This window comes from Cornus florida, unplaced genomic scaffold, assembly GCF_030987335.1.
Source record: "Cornus florida cultivar Cherokee Brave unplaced genomic scaffold, ASM3098733v1 CherokeeBrave_3.0.0_Hap2_Chr06, whole genome shotgun sequence".
Taxonomy (NCBI): domain Eukaryota; kingdom Viridiplantae; phylum Streptophyta; class Magnoliopsida; order Cornales; family Cornaceae; genus Cornus; species Cornus florida.
The window spans coordinates 95879653-95899097 of record NW_026775576.1 but is presented as its reverse complement, the minus strand read 5'-3'; the positions used below and the strand labels follow the sequence as shown (position 1 = coordinate 95899097).

At 33.9% G+C, this 19445-nt stretch overlaps 2 protein-coding genes across 2 annotated transcripts; both read right to left on the bottom strand.

Moving 5' to 3' along the window:
- Positions 1-1980: 1980 nt before the first annotated feature.
- On the bottom strand, positions 1981-12181 carry LOC132313089 (uncharacterized). Its single transcript, XM_059811735.1, has 3 exons — positions 11758-12181; positions 11492-11658; positions 1981-2569 (listed from the first exon to the last, which is right to left on the bottom strand). Exons 2-3 carry the CDS (start codon positions 11604-11606, stop codon positions 2331-2333), a joined length of 354 nt encoding a protein of 117 aa, XP_059667718.1. The 5' UTR covers positions 11607-11658; positions 11758-12181; the 3' UTR covers positions 1981-2330.
- Positions 12182-12334: 153 nt separating this feature from the next.
- LOC132313088 (uncharacterized) lies at positions 12335-18108 on the bottom strand. Its single transcript, XM_059811734.1, has 2 exons — positions 17904-18108; positions 12335-12759 (listed from the first exon to the last, which is right to left on the bottom strand). Exons 1-2 carry the CDS (start codon positions 18061-18063, stop codon positions 12488-12490), a joined length of 432 nt encoding a protein of 143 aa, XP_059667717.1. The 5' UTR covers positions 18064-18108; the 3' UTR covers positions 12335-12487.
- Between the last annotated feature and the right edge of the window lie 1337 nt (positions 18109-19445).

Below are 19445 nucleotides of genomic sequence, written 5' to 3'. Positions count from 1 at the left end.
TTTTCTGTTTTTAGGTTTCAACAGTTAACTGTTTTCAGAGTTATAAACTAAATCGGTCCTTGTTGATACCTCATTTCACTGCAAGCTCTAAGCATTTCTTATAAGAGTAAAAAAATTAAGTAGATTTTCTATGTAACATAGACTTCAGCAAAATAAAATGTACTTATTAGAGCAACCACCAAGCTTGCCTTACAAAAATGAGTAGAATTATCAACTTTGACAAATTTAGGCATTTGCTATTATTTTAGTCAACAGTAGTTGTTCCTAATATTGAACTTGGCGTCACTTATGTCATTAACTGAATTGATGAGTCAGGTCATAAGCGCAAGTTTTTACCATGAACCAAGTAAAAGCCTCAATCAAATTTAATAAATCATATATGGTAAAGAAACTCAATCTTTGTATTCAACAATGCTTTCGAGTGCAACAAGAAAGTTTTGTTGCAATGCCGCCACTAAAATGTAATATTTTGACCAATGTAACAATTAGAACTACTTTCACCATTTGAATTCAAGAGTGAGTAAAATTCTACCAATTATTGATCAAGTAAATGAGAAACCAAAATATAACAATAATGATTGTTCTAACTTTCAAGAGAAGATGGTCCGGACATCTTTTCAGGAAGGAACAAAATTCTTAAAAGTAGTCTAAAATTCATTCAACGAACCCAACCTCAGTACCTTAACACTTCCAAGAATATTTTAAGTCCACAGTAAAAATAATTACATATAATGGGAAATATAATTATAACGATAATGTTCCGACGCTATCAAGTGATCTTCAAGTGAAGACTCACGTAGCTCACGAGTTTTTACCATGAACCAAGAAATGGCCCCAACAAATTTGATAAATGATGTATGTAAAGAAATTCAAATCTTTGTATTCAAACAATGCTTTCAACAGCACAAATTAGGATAACTCCTTAAAATATGCAGTACAAATTGTAATATTTTGACCATGAGAATAGTTAGAACTACTTTCCCCATTTGAATTCAAGAGTTATAAAATTCTCCCAATTATTGTCAAGTACTTGGGGAACCAAAACATAACAACAATGTTCTGTTTCCACTTTCAACAGAAGATGGCCAGAGCCAGAGTATAAACAGCTGTAGAAAAGTAGTCTAAAATTTCATTCAACCAACCAAGAATTAAACTTATAATAATTTTAAGTCCACAGCAGTTTGGGACTAAAATAATGCGAAACATAAATAATTAAATATAATGGGGAGCATAAATATAAGGATAATGCTCTGTTTCAACACAGGATGGTTAACATCTTCTCTGAAAGGCAAAACTTTATGAAAGTAGAATTGAACTTCAGTCAACCAAATCAAACCTCAGTACCTGGACTCTTCCAAGATAAAACTAATTACAAGTCTACAGAAAATAGACTTGTCAAAATAAATAGATAAGTCTACCGACAAAAATAAAGGCAATTGCCCCACATGTAAAGTTTATGTACCCATTGTAGCCATACAACTCTGTATTTTTAGGTGGAAAAAATGCTCACTCATGACATTTTTGGTCTGCCACCTCAACTGCAACAAGTTAAAACATAAATTCTTCACAAGTTTCCTATCAGCGTGTTCATCATCCCACACTCGTGCACAATGATCAGTATCCAAACAGAATTTCACAATATTATTTGCTAAAAAAAAATTAAAAAAAAAAAAATTGGAAGAAGAAGACGAGAGAACAATTTTGGATCAACCTGAAATCCCGAAATCACAGTTTCATCATAGGTTATCCCTTCCTCTGAAACTATCACAAATGACAATGATAGAGATACATTTACAACAGCAGAAGCTATATAGAATTAAGAAGAAGAGAACAAATTTGGATCAACCTGAAATCACAGTTTCTTCATAGGTTATCCCTTCCTCTTAAACTAGCACAAATGACAATGATAGAGATACATTAACAACAACAGAAGCTATATAGAGTTAAGAAGAAGAGAGAACAAATCTGGATCAACTCGAAATCACAGTTTCATTATATATTATCTCTTCCTCTTAAACTAGCACAAATGACAAGGATAGAGGTACATTTACAACAACAGAAGCTATATGGAATTATAGCCACATCAATAATTCAGTAGATCCATGGTTAACTTTAAAACTTATGCTGCCAACTTCACTAACATTTATTTATGGGATACACACAGAGGGTGAGAGAGAAAAACTATTCATACGTTGAGAATAATATGGTCACTGTTACATGTAACTTTCTTAAGCTTATAACTCATGCTTAGAAGTGAGCAGCGAAGGAACCGAACAAGCTTGATTCAGTGAAGGACAAGGTTATGCTGGGGAAATGACCTTACGAATTGTTTACCCCTTGGAAAGGGATTGTGGATGCGGAGCTTCCTCTGCTCTCACCTCCCGTTGTTTTTTCATCTTTTCTTTTCCCACTGCCGTTGCCTTCTCAACTACGTTGCTTACCGTCTTGACAAAACCGTTAAAAATTTTAATTTTGATCTGGCCTCTCTTTGGAGGAAGCATTACGTTCTGCTCCTTCTGGGGACCTTCAGATCCGCTGGCACTGGCCATTGCTGCTGAACTGGGAAGCTCTGCAAAGAAACAGAGCGACCTCAAAATGATAGGAGAAGAAAGAAAGAACTTTCGAATCCAAAAGGTCTTAGTGTGGGAGAGGAGCAGATGTAGGGGAGAGACTAGAGGGGTATATATAATTGCTGTGGGGGTATCAGCCAATTCCTTAGTCTCACAAGGCCTCACATAAAATAGCACCTAGCTGTTTGCGAGAAAATGGAACCCAAAAAAAGAAAAAAGAAAAAGAATAATGGTTGTCAAATGTCAAACTGTTGGGATTTATATGCCCTGGCATAGCAAATTCCTATCTGGATTGTATTGACATATGTTCCTGACATATCTGAAATATTTATGATTTATATAATTGGTGAATTCAATGTATTATGTTTCGATTCACTATGAAATTGATAGTGTCCAGTTAATTACAAGAAATATTCATATATATGTATGTGATGACAATCAATGCATGATATATAAATAGTAATTATAAATTGTTCATAGTCGGTAATTATGGATGGACTCATAATTAATTAAGACTTGAACTGGATCCGCGTTAGGTTGAGATATATTGCGAGAGCCGTCGTATGCAATTACTCCCTATCACCGTCTTGGCATTTGACTCTTAAGCATGAGAAAAGTATAGACTCTTTTATTAATTAATAATTACTTTGATTTGTTCGGCGGATTCTTCGGGATCCTTAGACCGACACTTTGGGTAGTTATGTAATTAATAGTTAGAGGGTTATATTTTCAATATTTGCATCATTGCTACTTGTATTTATTTTGTATTGATTATGGTTGATCACAAAGTAAATTCGAAGGCCTTCGTGTGTTTTTAGACAAAATGATTTATTATATATTTATTTATTTAAATTATTATTTTTGTCAAACAAATGTTTTATTGTGATCGAGCCAGAAATAATCAAAGGTACCAAAATAAATATATTAATTAAGTAGTCGGATTGATGGCTATATTTATCCGATAACTAATTATGCATAGAGGGGTCAAAGTGCAATATTGACTTAGAGGTTATTTATTATTTAATTGGAGTTCAATTAATTTCTTTTAGTGGAGTAGAAATTAATTTATGAATTAGTTGAATTGGGTCCATGGACCGGGCCAATTATTAATTCATTGTAGCCAATAAAATAATAGGCCCAATGGATTCTCACTCATAGCCCAACTTGATATTGGAATCATATTAGATTTGAGACATATGAATTAGAGATGGAGAAGGATTTGTTGTTTCCTTTTCTTTATTTTTATGTTGCCTATAAATATACATGATCTATGTATATTTTAGGGTGTGATTTTTATGAGAAGGAAAAAGGAATAAATTTTCTCTCTCTAGAAAATTAGGGTTTATGTTCTCATTTAATGGAGGCTCCCACAAGCCTAGTTTTCCAAGGTCATTCATGGAGGCATATGAGTGATTCCTAAAGGCAAAACAATTACCAAGAAGATGGAGATCCAAGGAGAATGCATCTAGCAAAAGGGATCTACAATAAGTGAGAACATTCACTTTAGAGGAGAGATCTGAGGTTTACTCAAACCTTGATGTAAGTATTCAATCTTTTAGTTGAATAATACATCATATTTTATTTTATTTTTTGCATAAAACTTGTCTCTATGTGATGAATCAAGATCTATGAATTTAAATCCCTCGAAAAGTTTTAAAAACTAGCACGTTTCCCAACAGTGGTATCAGAGCATGGTTTGATTCATTACTAGAGATCATGATTTTATGAAAATCATCATTCATGGATCCAAAATTATATTCATATATATTTTTATTGATGTATGTTGATGTATGATTTAATATGTTGATATATATTGATATATAATGATGTATGAATAATTGTGAATGAATGATGATGTATGGATGGGCCATGGATGAAGCTTATAGGTTAAATGAATGTAATTTTATCTTTGGATGAATGTAATTAAGGCTTTGATTTAGCCGTTTGAAAGTTCAATGATGTAATTTATTTTTTCCATTGTATTTCAAGTTGTAAATATTTTTAAAGCCATGTAATATTCATCAAAGGATGCTATGAAGCTTCAAGAAGGTCCAAAAGGGTTAAATTATGCTTCAGTAATTTTCTGGAATTTTTTGGAATTTTTCTGGAATTTTTTGAGGCTTAATTTAATTTTCTGGCATTTTTTTGGATTTTTTGGAATTTTTCCGGCGTTTTTCCGGTGGCCGGAGCTTCGCCGGCGGTGAGTGGGAGCGCGTGAGTGTGCATTCCACGCGCCCCAGGCGCATGCCGGCGCGTGGGAGCGCGTGGGAGCACGTGCAGCTTGCCCTAGGCGCGTGCCAGCACGTGTAAGGTCCTCCGGGCTCGTTTTAAGCGGCGTTTTGCTTCTCCTGACGCGTACAAGCTTCCTATGGGTGTTTACAGACAGTTGAAGGATGCCCGTACAGCAAGAATAGTTTTTAAATGTTAAAAGCTGAATCCATTGGCCATTTAATTTGCTTTATCTGTCATTTATTGTTGTATGTGATGCATGAAATAATTAATTGCTAATTATTATTGTTCATGCATTGGATCCATGATATTTATTTAAATGGCTTGATTTATATTAATTAAATTATGAAAATTAATTGGATTAGATTACTAATTAATTTGAGGGCACTTATTGGGAAACGAAAAATTATTTTTGTAAATTATTTTTAAAGTGTGCTTCAAATTAAATATTAGTGAATCGTTTAAAGTCCAAATATTTTCTAAATTTAATGGGATTAAAATCAAGACGTTTTGCATGCATTATATCATGTAAATTGAAAACCCTAATTATTAATGACTAAAAATTGAGTGGGAGCGGGGATTTTTATACATTACCCAATGGCCTTCGTTATTAAAACCATTGTAATTAGATCTTCAAAAATAAGGCCCCACGCATGATTTGAAGAGTCTTAATATTACAAGAATGGTTGTCTCATGAAAATAAAAATATTAAATGTTCATTGTAATTAGATCTTTAAAAATAAGGCCCTACGCATGATTTAAAGAGTCTAAATTATAATGACAACATATTTAATGTTTTATTTTTCATTAGAGCATTAATAATGTTATACACTCAATCTAAAATCAATAGTGTTAGCTCCCCAACGGAGTGGTCTACACTAGGTGATTTTAGAAAGGCTAAACATAATCGGGAGTCATTTCATATAGATAGACAAGGCATTGTCTTAAGAGATATGGAGATGATGGGATTTGCCTGCCAATAGCAATAATGAACTTCGCCAACCGAATAAGTTATTGGTGTATTGGTTGTCCGATTTTTCATGCAGTGGTTAAGGGACCCACATACTATTTTAATGGAAGTGCTCACCTAATAGTAAATGAATCTCAACAATAGTAATAATGAACTCCTCCAACAGGATAAGTTATTGACATATTGATTGGTTGATTTATTATACTACAGAGTTGAGGGACCCGCATTAATTAAAAGGGATTGTTCACCAATAATGATAATGATCTCCTATTCGATTGAGATTTATTGTATTATGTGGTTAACAAGCTCATTTTAATTTTAAATATGCATGACATTATTAATAGTTCACCTTGCATATTGTATGAATGCATTTATATTCAGATTAATTATGTCTAATCCAGTTTATCTACTTGCTTACATATTCTATGATATTGGACCTTATTTATAATGACTGGAAAATGAACTTAGATATTTTATTCACAACGTAAGGGTACAAAATGTGTTTATTACTCCTATACCTATCTCTTTTACTTTGAGATACCAAATTTGACATTAATGCTTTTAATAAATTAGATAAGGCGAATGATATGACTTGGTGCAATATTCTAGAGTTTAGCTCGAATATACTCCAAAGCTAACATTTGTATTATTTTATTTTCTTCAAGTATCATATTAAATGTCAATGAGATATTTTGGTGAGATTAGATAGAGCATATGCCTAAGTACTGTGTCAAATTTAAATACCATCAAGATAGCCTGATGAATACCAGTTTGAAATCAAATTTTGGAAAATGATTGTTTATTATTTAAAAATTAGCTGGAGATCAATAAGGCTGACTTGGGTGGTAAGTTTCAAGTTGACATGATTATTGCCTTGTTACCAAACTCATTCGACTCTGTTAGAGTGAACTAAATAAGGAATCAGTTTGAGTTCACACTCGCTGATATTCTTATAGAATTGGTAACAGAAGAAGGGATAATCAAGAGTATGGGCGTTCCTATCAATCTAACCTAGTCTATACTATCTTCTTCTAGGCCCAAGTGGATGGGCAAAGCAAAGAAGAAGGATGATAATAGGACTAGGCTAGCACAAAACATAGGTATCTAAAAGGTTAAAGGGAATAAGGCAGTGTATGTGGAGGGCGAATGAAACTGTTTCTTTTGCCGTTAACTAAGACACTAAAGGACAAACTGTCTAAGCAATGACGTGGCATAGGAAAATATATATTTAATCATTGAGCCATGTTATGTGGTTGTATCTATTGATTCCTGATGGATAGATTCTGGAGCCACTAAACATGTTTGCAATTTATTGTAAGGATTTCAAGAATCCAGAAGCCTTGATGATATGTGTATATATTTATCTTTTGACCTGATGCCAAGGTTGTAACTAAGTCAGTGGGAGTATTACATCTGAAATTAGAGAGTATGAGGATATTAGTATTAGAGAACTATCTTTATGCACAGAAGTGAAACGCAATCTCATTCTTATTTCACTTTTGGCTTATAAAAAAAAACTAGATCGTTATTTTGTAAAACTGGTTTTATAAAATTGAATAGATATGTGATTGCTTCTGGTGTATTGAAAGATGGTTAATATACTATAATCACAAGCTCTTAAGATTTGCAGGATGTAGAAATTAATGTTGCATCTTCTAGATTGAATGTTAAGAGAAAATTTGTTATTCCTGACTCATTGTATTTTTGGTGTCTATTTTTGGGTTGTAATCAATCAAAATGAGATTTAAAGATTGGTTAAAGAAGGTTTATTACCTAGTGAGGCAGAGGAGCCTAAACCAAACTTGTGAATCTTGTTTTGAAGGATAGATAACTCTAAGGGCTTAATCAGCCAAATGAAATAGACATAAAGAACAATTGGAGTCGGTACACACGTACACGTGTAGTCTTATGAACATCCAATCAAGATTACTCACGTTTTGGATAAATTTACCTGTTGCGACACAAGTCTTATACTTTTGGTATATTCTGAGAGGGTCAAGACTGATGTGGAGCTCAGATTAGGTAAACTTATCAAGACACTTCGATCTGATCGAGTATTTGAGTATTTCTTGGGATAGTGCAAAGACTATATGGTCAATGAGGGTGTTGTGTACCAGTTTTCCGCAATTGACGCTAAATTAATTTAGGTGTCAAATAGGAATAACAGAATTCCACTTAACATGGTTAGATCTATGATCAGTAATGCCACATTATCTCTTTCATTTAAGAGTTTAGCGTTAATGACATCGATGCGCATTATGAACTGCATTCCATCTTAGTCTGTCTCAAGGATACCGTTGAGCTGTGTTTTTGACTAAATATTAGTTTGAATCATATGCACATATGGGGTAGTCTTGCACATGTGCGCTTGATATGGACAAGTAAGTTGGAAGCAGATCATAGGCATGCTAGATTTGATAGCTACTCTAAATGTCACTAGGATGGATTATTTTATGATCTCAAAGATAAAAGTTGATTGTTTTCACTCACTGTTTATCTATAGGAGAATCATATTATGAATCACATACCTAGTAGCATAATGTTAGAGAATTTGGTATGAGTACCAGATGTACCACATGTGAACACACTTATTATAGAGATTGAGAATAATATATGAATTCCCTATTGATGCGTTAGCATCATCTACTACACAGATTCTTGCATCGGTACATTGATGTAGTGGGAGGATTATCATCCAATTCGACAGAATCATGTTTTTAGGTGAGACCATTATGGACATCCCTGTTAAACATGAGTTGGACCCAGTAAGCTACACGGAAGCGTGAACCGATGTGGATACAGATCGTTTTGGTGAGTTACTATGAAATCAGAGTTGGAATCTATGTATTCTAATAAATTCTGGGATCTTGTAGAACTTTCTAGTAGGGTGATTCCTATGGAAGGCAAGTTAATCTACAAAAAGATACCAGAAGATTTCTTAGTGAATAAATCATGAGTGTACAAGGGAATGTCATTATTTTTCTTAATTCTATATATTGATGACATCCTACTCATTTATAATGACGTGGAAGTTTTGTCATCAATTAAAAGGTAGTTGTTCAATTACTTTTAAATGAAGGAATTTCAAGATGTAAGCTATATTCCTAGGATCAAGCTTTTGCAAGATCAGGTTAAAAGGAAAATAGGCTTATCTTAATAATCCTACATTGATAAAGTTTTGACCAGGTTTGGTATGCATAACTCAAAGAATGAGTTCTTGCTTTATTGATATGGATAGCTCTCTCTAGTAAGTAGTTTTTCAAGACTAGCAGAGGAGATTGAGCAAATGAGACTGGAACAATATGTTTCGGCAAATGAGAGTCTCATATATGCCATGGTCTATACCAAACAAGACATCCGCTACATGGTAGGGATAGTCAGTAGAGATCAGTCCAATACTGGACTTGACAACTGGTCTATTGTGAAAAATATCATTAAGTACCTAAGGAGAATCAATGACATCATACCCATTTATGGATGTGATGATATGGTCCTAGTCAGGTATGCTAGTTCTGATTTTCAATCAGAAGTAGATACTATGAGGTTCATGACTTAGTGTATGTTCACTTAATGGAAGGGAAATCAGTTGGTAGATTGTCAAGCAGATTTCAACTGTTGACTCAAACCTGCAGGTGGTGTATATTGCAGCCTTAAAAGTGGCAATATAAGCCTATTGGTTTGATCTCACTGATTTAGAGGTTGTGGAGCATACTAGCTTGCCTATCGAGCTATATTGCGACAATAGTGCAGAAGTAGTCCAAACCAATTACCCAAGGTTCCATAGATGAACAAAATACACTGATAGGAAGTATCATGTTCTACATGATATTGTCCGGCAAGAAAATGTACTTATAGCTAGAACATTGCATTGGAACACAACTTTGTTGATCCATTATCAAAGGTGTCATTGATCAATAATTTTGATCATCATCTGGATAACATTGGAGTTAGGTGCAATTTGAATTGGCTATGAGGGCAAGTGGGAGCTGTTGGGATTTATATGCCCTGGCATAGCAAATTCCTATCTGGATTGTATTGACATATGTTCCTGACATATCTGAAATATTTATGATTTATATAATTGGTGAATTCAATGTATTATGTTTCGATTCACTATGAAATTGATAGTGTCCAGTTAATTACAAGAAATATTCATATATATGTATGTGATGACAATCAATGCATGATATATAAATAGTAATTATAAATTGTTCATAGTCGGTAATTATGGATGGACTCATAATTAATTAAGACTTGAACTGGATCCGCGTTAGGTTGAGATATATTGCGAGAGCCGTCGTATGCAATTACTCCCTATCACCGTCTTGGCATTTGACTCTTAAGCATGAGAAAAGTATAGACTCTTTTATTAATTAATAATTACTTTGATTTGTTCGGCGGATTCTTCGGGATCCTTAGACCGACACTTTGGGTAGTTATGTAATTAATAGTTAGAGGGTTATATTTTCAATATTTGCATCATTGCTACTTGTATTTATTTTGTATTGATTATGGTTGATCACAAAGTAAATTCGAAGGCCTTCGTGTGTTTTTAGACAAAATGATTTATTATATATTTATTTATTTAAATTATTATTTTTGTCAAACAAATGTTTTATTGTGATCGAGCCAGAAATAATCAAAGGTAACAAAATAAATATATTAATTAAGTAGTCGGATTGATGGCTATATTTATCCGATAACTAATTATGCATAGAGGGGTCAAAGTGCAATATTGACTTAGAGGTTATTTATTATTTAATTGGAGTTCAATTAATTTCTTTTAGTGGAGTAGAAATTAATTTATGAATTAGTTGAATTGGGTCCATGGACCGGGCCAATTATTAATTCATTGTAGCCAATAAAATAATAGGCCCAATGGATTCTCACTCATAGCCCAACTTGATATTGGAATCATATTAGATTTGAGACATATGAATTAGAGATGGAGAAGGATTTGTTGTTTCCTTTTCTTTATTTTTATGTTGCCTATAAATATACATGATCTATGTATATTTTAGGGTGTGATTTTTATGAGAAGGAAAAAGGAATAAATTTTCTCTCTCTAGAAAATTAGGGTTTATGTTCTCATTTAATGGAGGCTCCCACAAGCCTAGTTTTCCAAGGTCATTCATGGAGGCATATGAGTGATTCCTAAAGGCAAAACAATTACCAAGAAGATGGAGATCCAAGGAGAATGCATGTAGCAAAAGGGATCTACAATAAGTGAGAACATTCACTTTAGAGGAGAGATCTGAGGTTTACTCAAACCTTGATGTAAGTATTCAATCTTTTAGTTGAATAATACATCATATTTTATTTTATTTTTTGCATAAAACTTGTCTCTATGTGATGAATCAAGATCTATGAATTTAAATCCCTCGAAAAGTTTTAAAAACTAGCACGTTTCCGAACACAAACATCTTTTCATCCCCAATAGTTTTGCAATCTGTATAATTTTGAAGCTTGTTTTATTCACGTGCTTCAGTCCAAGCAAACCTGGCTTCCACAATAATGCAGACTATGCATGCATAACATATACATATATGTATATATAAAGACACACACGCATGTAAGTGATCAATTCATGATGTAGCATCTGGGTCCACAGCACAGTTGGATAACTAAACAATGTGCAATGAACATGTTTTGAAATACAAGGTAATAAGAGTATTGTGATGCCTGGCTAAAGAATCAAAAGCTTAAAGCAAAGTCAAGTCACCTGCTGCCCAATGTACTTCATCAAATGCTGTATCAGCAGACAAACTAACGACACTACCATTTGAAGACTCGATATCTGAGTTTTTCCAAATCCATGCGAGATTCAATGTTCCCATAAAGCTCAGCTACGGCCTAGGTGGGAATAGCAGAGAAGCCAAACTGGTGACTCTGGTGAAGAAGGGAACACACAAAGTGGAAACATTAAAGGTATTAGAGCCACGTTTCAGTAAACTAATAAATCATGTATAGCAAAAGAAAGATAAGTACCCCATTAAGGTTTCAACCAACCCAATCTGATTACCCCAAAGTTGTTTCTAGTGCTACCATTAGTCCTCAGATCAGCAACAAAGAAATTGTAAAAAACAGTGATGAACCACCTAGTGACAGAAAAGAAGAAAATAATAAAGGCTACTAAGGTGAAAATTACCTTCCTCCTTTATGGAGAAAAAACGAAAAGGAAAAGAAAAAGAAAAAGGAAACAGCAAGCTAGCACCAGCCTCAAATGGAACAGAGTGGAGAAATTATAACCCAAACTTTAGAACCTCCCATTTGCCAAGTGAGTGTCTCTGCACATTCCGTTCGAAACCCTTATCAGTAACAGACAATCTGTTTGAGAAGAAATCTTCAATATAAAGTTGTTGGCATCCTTAAAATTCATCAGTTCCTTTCCCAATTCAATAGCCAATAAATTCGAGTGTCTCCTACCAACATATTAATGGGTGACATCCATCACAAATTATCTTTACAGGATGTTATTAATATAACAATGACTGCCAAATTTCCAGTGAAGCAATGAAATTACATGCCACTAAAGAGAACCCTAGAAAATTGGAGGGGGATGAGATGATAGAAGAAGAACAATGATCAGCTGCATTTATTTATAGATGTAGCAGCATTAATATACAATTTACAAAATCCCTCCTCTATGCCCATCTCCTTGGAAACATTATCGAATCTTTACAGCACAGGACCTCCATAATATCGAATCAAGTAAAATTCACTTAATTGGAGCAAGAATGGTGTACACCAAAAGAAATGTGACTATTACAATGGCCACTGCTAGAGTGAACCTTGGACTGGTCCATAACATGAGGTTTGATTTCTCTGTTCTCTTGATGGGATCAACCTCCTCAGACAGCGGATAGTTGGAACGCCTAGGATTCCAGCTCACATACTTGTTTGGAGAGAATTGAGAGAAGAATGTCTTTTTCCCTTGCTTTTTGAAGCTTGACCAGGCTTTGTCCCAATCTGTTGAGAATTTGTCACCTCCTGATAATGCACATAAACAATGCAAGCAAGAGTTATTATTCCGTTTGGACAGCGCATGCAAGCAATGTGAATACCTTAAAACAAGTAAGATGTCATCGATAAATAAGAACCAAACATGCAGTAAAAGTATCAGTTCATTTTGTTCCAAAGAGAATTATGAAAAGCATGCCGCAGACAAGCCTATAATTACAGCATAATTGCTTTGAAAATTTAATTGAAATATAAGATGATAACAGATTAGTGCCTTTGCAACCTCAACTTGATATCATATGTATTACTCTAGATTGTACATTGGCATCGTCTATTTCCCTTTCATGCTTTACTTGGTTTCCCCCTCCCAGCATCCCACATTTGTGGGATCAAAAAGAGATCATAAGCTAATAAGAAATCTTATCATATGGGAATAATGCAAGGATGATGATGAAATCTTATCATAGGTGTGCAATGTTGTCTTCAGCACAAAAAGCCTTTAGTTTTGAAGGGTAAAGGTAAAGACTCAAATGTCGAACGATAGTGGCTTGGATTATGTAGCCCAGAACTTTTAACTTGAGTGAGTTTTGAGAGTTTATGTATCGATGACTCTCTCAAGTAGAATGTATACATTTATTTTTCATGTTGAAAGCCCCAAAAGTAGCTCTCTCATAGCAAACAACTAATGCAAGCCTATTCAACTATGCAGTTACCGTAATCGGCAAATTTATGGTACGTAAGTTGAGTTCGAACTGATGGTTGAGCATGCTTGTTCTGATTCTTGTTATTCATATACATGTCTGATGCACAATCTAGAAACAGTACAACACGAACACCAAACTGAAGGATTACAATTTCAGATACAACTACCATATTTGAGGCAAGTGTTTGGGGGAGTGGGAAGTTTCTCATAATTGGAAGATGAGGAAGCTGGCTAGTCCTAACTCCTAATGGCCCACACATAAATATGCTAGGAATTACCTAAGTTGTGTTTTCTCAGTCACGAACCTTTCCATAATTGAAGGAAGTAGGATTCACTTTCTTCTCCTACCATGATAAGATATTTTATATTCCAAATGTCATAATGAGATAAACATGAGCTTGGCAATATATTCCCGCGCGTAGGGTCATATGATTAGCACCTACCTTGCAAAGCAGTTCCATTGCTTAGGCTCAGCTAAGCACTACAACAATATAAAAAACAAGATGAAACATAAAAACATGAAGACAGGACAAGACCCCGATGGGATGAACTTTTGAAGAGTCAAAGAATGTCAATGAGACTGAAATTGCTTTAAACCTGTGTAACACATCATAAAATCAACACCTGAAGAAGGGAATCTTAAACTCCAAATGGAAGGAGAACTTGAAATTGGATATCAATCCCCAATCTGTTCCCTCAAAGTACAATGAGACAAAAATAACTGCAATTCCCATTTTAAAGAAGTCCCTCCGAATGAGGAAAGAATGAAAAGAACACCAAAAGACGCTATAATTACATAGGTGATGGAATATGCACTCTCATGATATACCCGTGATGGAGTCCATAAGAAACGAAAGGAGAAGCAACAATAAATTGAAAACTGATTCAGTTTCTAACCGAAATCCACTTGGAATATTATGTAGCGGTATTCAGTTATAAAAAAATTCCTAACATGTTTATTTTTAGGTTGAGATGCCATTGGTCACTTCAATATATGTTTTCTCCTATTTTAGATTCAAGAGTAGTCTGGTAATCTAATATTTGTTGAACATGGGTTGAGGTAGAGATCCATGGTTCATATTTTTGGTTAAGTTGTGGTACTGGCTTTGTAAGGACTTCAGTATCTCTGTCCTGTGAGTGTCTAGCGACTCCTAACATCAAGGAAAAGCAACTCCTCCTGAAAAGGGCACAAGGTTTATCAGGCTACTCAATCACTTTTTTTTTTTTTTTTCTTCTTTTCAGAATTTAAGTTTGATACAAAGTGAAATCCTCACAGTGAACCAATATATTTGGATTTCAGTAGGGTTGTGAAAGAGATTTGATGAGTATTTCCAGGTTATGGCGAGATATAGTTGATGAAGGAAAGTGCATAAAAAAAACCTTTCCTAGCTACCAATGGTACCAAATTTGAAATAGGGAGGCATTAAAGTGATTTTTTAGGACTGATAAATTGTAGTATCTTATAGCTGAATGTCATTGGAAATATGTGGTTTTAGGGATTGTTATGGTGTAAGAAGGGGTACAGCTTTCAGAGTTAGCGAGGAAAGACAAAAACTTTGGGCCCTTCCTTGAGCAGTGAAGAGTAACTAGGGGTAGGTTTATGTTCTTTATGGCTGATGAGGTTCAACGATTAAAGTAGACAATGTTTAAGCTTGACAAATAGAATTTTGACTAGAGAAATAGGTTAAGAAGGTTTAATTGTGGGCTTTAACAGATAATAAAGAACATAAAATCAAGAGAATAAGAAGAAAATAACAGAGTCAGGAACACTCCTATTAGAGTCCCTTAGGCATCACCCTTGGTGTGAGAACTACATCATGCAATCCCCAAATAACATATCCGCCGATTGATGAAAGTTTTCACAAACTTATTCTTTATTGAATCAAAGAGTTGCATAAATATATAGAGACTTTTAAAAACTCACCACTCTAATAGGACTAGGACTCCATAACCATGGACTTGGAAATGTTTTAACATAATCGATAAATAGAATCCACAGACCACCACCACAACCCTCCTGCAGAAACATCACGATTACCAGGTACTCCTAATTCATGAAATTAAATGAAGCATAAAGTATAACAAATCAGCAGAAGATTAATTAAAGAAAATATCAACCATCACTCAAAACAACCTAGGACTTGATTGTGGGGCCCATCATGAAATCAAACTATCTTCTAAAATTTCTTTCTTTTATGTGTGCTTTTTCTTAAACTTCTTAGGGGCTATCAATGCTTATTTATGTGATGTCTTGAAACTTGAAATATAAAATTTAAGTTCAAGCAGTGACGAAGACGCAATGGTTTTTTTTTTGTAAGGATATAGTTATCCACTTGTCTTTTGTAATATCAACTGAATTGAAGAGTTTTCCCATAACAATGAATGCGTCCTTATAAGGATATACTTCTTCTATAAGGTCATTACCGCATCCACTGGGTGTTAGAAGAGAACGATTGAAAATAGACCCAACCTCTAGTATATATTGCATGAGTAGACCCCAGTCAAAATACATATTGACCAAGAACTTTTTTTTTTTTTGGTTGCTGAAAAGTACATATTGACCAAGAACTTAACAAACAAATCTAATGAGAAAGGGAAACTCAAGGGGAAAAAGAAGTGTTCAGCATCAATGTGTGTAGAAAGCACTATTCCTTCATAAGTCTATTGATTCCTCCTTTTGTAGATGCACCACCATAAGAGGATTAATTCCTACAGCTTCCTCATGTGTGACCAAACAAAATCCCGACCAACCTGACAAAATCCCCTGCCATACTTAGCATAACAAGATATAGGAACTTTAAAAGGAACCATAGCTCCCTAGCTACCTAAAATGTAGCAAAAGATGGCTAACAATTTCCTCTACCTTTTGCACATAGAACGCCATTTTGTAAGAATTTAGCTCCTCTGCACCAAATTGTTGATGATCAAAATCGCCTCCAATATTGTCATCCATACTTAAAAATAGGCGGCCATGGAAGGAGTGGTTGTGCACCAAAATCCAATCAAAAGAAATATTTAATGCCCTCATCAAAACCACACCATAAAAGGAGCGTACATTGGACCGACCATTTCCAGCACCTTCCTAAGCACATCTTCAACATTTCTACAAATACAAGCATATTCATCAAAGCATTCACTAATTCCACCTTTATAGTCCTGCAATGATCTACTCTAGACTACTCCAATGGGAAGACTACACTTTTTCTTTAGTTAGTTGTTGCTTGGTTATGTCTCCTTTGCATTTCTTATATTGTTGTAGAAGATACTTGAAGGTTTTAATAATACTGTCATAATCAAGTAACTAGCAAGCTTGAAGAGCTTGATTTCATCCAATTGGAATTTGGAATGCTGTTAATGCATCAGCTATTAGAGAAAAGCAGTGGAGCAGGGAGAGCGGAAAAATTCCTATGTATGTCAAATGAAATACTCGGGGAGACTACACAAAGAATAAAATGTTTGACGTTCTTTAGGCAAGAATTCTACGTGGCTTAAGTCTGGACCTTTTTCTTATCAATGATGGGAAAAACTTTACAATCATAAATTGCACAAGAATGAACATATATACCCATAACTTTTCCTTTTTTTTTTTTTTTTTATAAGTAAAATTTCATTAAAAACGTTCAAAAGAGGAACGTGTCCCTCAAAAACAGCACAATGCCAAATAGGACCTCTAAACCCTCAACAAATCCAAAAACTCTACAAGCTCATCCAATGATTTACAATTTCTTCCTAAAACCCAACAAAAAAGGGTGTTAAGAATGGAAAATTTCAATGACCCAACATGATTTTCCTTTCCTTCAAAGGATCTCCTATTTCTTTCAAGCCATAGACACCACCAAATGCACAAAGGAGTATCCCTCCAAGAGTCACGAGCTTGGGCCCCCACTATACACCCTCTCCAATAGATCGTGGCATAATCTAATGAATCCCAAACAAACCCAAAAACAAAACTGAAATAGAATTTAATCTTGTAAATCCTACAACACCATTTTTTCTATATAATGAAAAATCTTCGACCTATAGAATATGGTCAGTACTACAATACAAGGAAGAGCAATTCAACCTTTTATCAGGAGTCTCTTATTTTATTTTATTTATTTATTGACAAAACCCATACTTGGATATTTGAGTGGCAAAAAACAGCAATTTTCTCAGTCAGAAATTCCAAGTACAATCAAGTCAAACTTTGAATGCTTAATGTTCCCAAGAGTGTAGACACACATATATGCACACACTAAAACGTATGACCAATTATTATTTCACAAACATAGAAGACTTTTTGAATGGTTACAAAGTAGTTCAGCCAGACGGTCAGAATTTCATTTTATGGGAATTGCATCAGTGGTTAATCCAGCAGCTAAATTGGAGTTCTATATAATCAGAATAAATGGAAAATGTACAAATTAAGAACATAAAGCAATTGACATATGTGTGTGTGACAGTGTGACAGAAGAAGGCAAGAAAGAGCTACCTGTGTTGTTTTTGTTGTTGCCGTCGTTGTCACCGTTTTGTTGCGGTGGTGGTTGGGAGTCCCTTCTTGAAGAGCTGAGTCTGAAAAGCTTTTGGTTTCTTGAAGAAGTCGACAACAAACTGTTCGACGTAATGTTTCCAAGTGGCAGTCCAATGTCCATTTCGTTTCTTCTGATCACAATTTCAGCCCCAAACTTCTAATCCACACCATTTTATAGAGAAAGTGGAGTATCTCTGTACCATATCACATTTTGACGCGTATACAAGTCTATTATTTTTATTTTTATTATTATTTTTATTTTTTATTTCAATCGAACAAACAAATGCGTGAAAAGTTAAGCACGGTGCAACAAACGATTACAAACACTTTATCAAAAGAGGGTGAACCTACAATAAAATGATATATATGTTTTGGTTAAGTGTTTGTAGTAGTCCGTTACACCACATCATTGTTGACTATTACAACAAATAATTTTTTCAAAAAAAACATGATATTTATCTTATGCGATTGTGTCATTATGGAACATTTGGACACTTCCCTTACACACAAATATGGCTCAAACACTTGTTAGATACCTGAATATTTTGTTTTGTGAAAGAGCAAGACTAAGACACAACATGAATATGTTTTGGACACTTTCAAAATACGGACATGATAGTGATAACTAAGGGTGAATCCAGCCTTTCTAAATGGGGTGGATTAATTTTGGGCTAAACTAACTTTGGACTGGGTTACCATTACTATTTTTTTATTTTTTTATTTTTTTTGGGCTGGGCTTAAAGTAGTATGGTCAAAAAAAAAAAAACGATTCAATGATAGATGTGTAATTATACTTTTTCTTTAAAAAAATAGGATTCAATGAAATTTTAAAATAATATAAAATTTAAGAAAAAAAAAATAACAAACATATTCATGGTAAAATAAAATTATATATATATATATATATATATATATATATGTATATCATTTTTTTTTTTTTTTTGACGATCTATTGAACACTTGGACACTTCTATACACGGCTTGAACATGTCTTAGATACCTGATTATTGAATATTTTATTTTCTGATTGGACACAATTACAACACAACATGGATGTGTTAGATACCTAATTATTGAATATTTTATTTTCTAATTTGACACGATCGAGACATAATATGGATACATTTAGAACACTTTCAGAATAGGAATTTGTAATTATATTTTTTAAAAGAATATGATTCAATGCAATTTAAAAATAATATAAAATTTAAGAAAACAAAAATAACAAACATCTAATTCTAAACTTCAAATTAGTAATCTTATTTAAGATTATATGAATAAAAAGGTAAAAAAATAAAAATAAAAATAATATATATATATATACATACATATCATACTATTATTTTTTAACGTATCCGGTTCGTATCCTTATCTTACTTTTTTTCTTTTATATCTACCGTATTACTGTGTTCATGTCTACTCCTATTCATACTTTTTGATATGTACCACATCTGAGCGGATTAGAAGTTATAATTAGAGGGTTCTACCATGAACTTACATTCT